General features: G+C 47.9%; 1 protein-coding gene across 1 annotated transcript; it reads left to right on the top strand.

The window, feature by feature from the left end:
- Window positions 1-81: 81 nt before the first annotated feature.
- T265_12319 (hypothetical protein) lies at window positions 82-321 on the top strand (the record flags this gene model as incomplete). Its single annotated transcript, XM_009179692.1, has 1 exon — window positions 82-321. One exon carries the CDS (start codon window positions 82-84, stop codon window positions 319-321), a length of 240 nt encoding a protein of 79 aa, XP_009177956.1.
- Window positions 322-766: the final 445 nt, after the last annotated feature.

Here is a 766-nt window from a genome sequence, read left to right as displayed (position 1 = left end):
GGTTATTAGGGACGGCTGGCCCTAGAACAGCCGACTCGAGTGGTCCCATCCTATAGGTCTATGATAGTGAAGTCACCAAACATGGTCAGGCACCTTCGCCCATCTGAATTGCGCTGCTTAGCTGAAAAATGTATCATTGCCGTCAAATCAGATGTGGAATGTTTGGGTCTGCGGTGTTCACCAGGTCCATATTTACAGACATTACTTTGGAGCGCCGTTGTCGAACTTGCAACCCGTGACATTTGTGAAGCTAACTCGTCCGCCTACCGGAGAACAATGTCTTCAGCTCAGGCCGGCATGCAACCATCACCACTAGGTTGAACACAGAAAACTTCGCTTTCTTTATCATGGGTCAGAACAAGCAGTAGAGGCATCCAAACCATACTTTTCGTTGCTGATGACCAAATTTACCAGATCAAGTTCCAGGTGACGTACTTCACAACTCAGTTCCTTCACTGTTAAACGGGATAGTTTTTCATCTAGGGGTCTCGTCTGTACCCCATGTTATGCAGTCTAAAGCACACCGACATGCAACTCGATAGACTTCCGATACAAGGGATCTCTATCCTAATACAGGGGGCGCGCGGTGTGATCTTTGCTGGCCACCCCTCCTGTTGAGGAAGCGTTCTATCTCCCGAAGTCGTTTTCTCAAGATACTGTATGGTAGGCCTTTCTGCATTGAGACGCCATCAAGCTATAGAGCTGGGTAACGGGCGTTGTTCGAAGCAACTGTGTATTGCTTCGCACTGACCATTTCGAAAAAAAA

The sequence above is a fragment of the Opisthorchis viverrini genome, assembly GCF_000715545.1.
Source record: "Opisthorchis viverrini unplaced genomic scaffold scaffold14618, whole genome shotgun sequence".
NCBI lineage: Eukaryota > Metazoa > Platyhelminthes > Trematoda > Opisthorchiida > Opisthorchiidae > Opisthorchis > Opisthorchis viverrini.
Note: the sequence above shows the minus strand (reverse complement) of the source record. Positions and strands in the feature narration are given on the sequence as shown.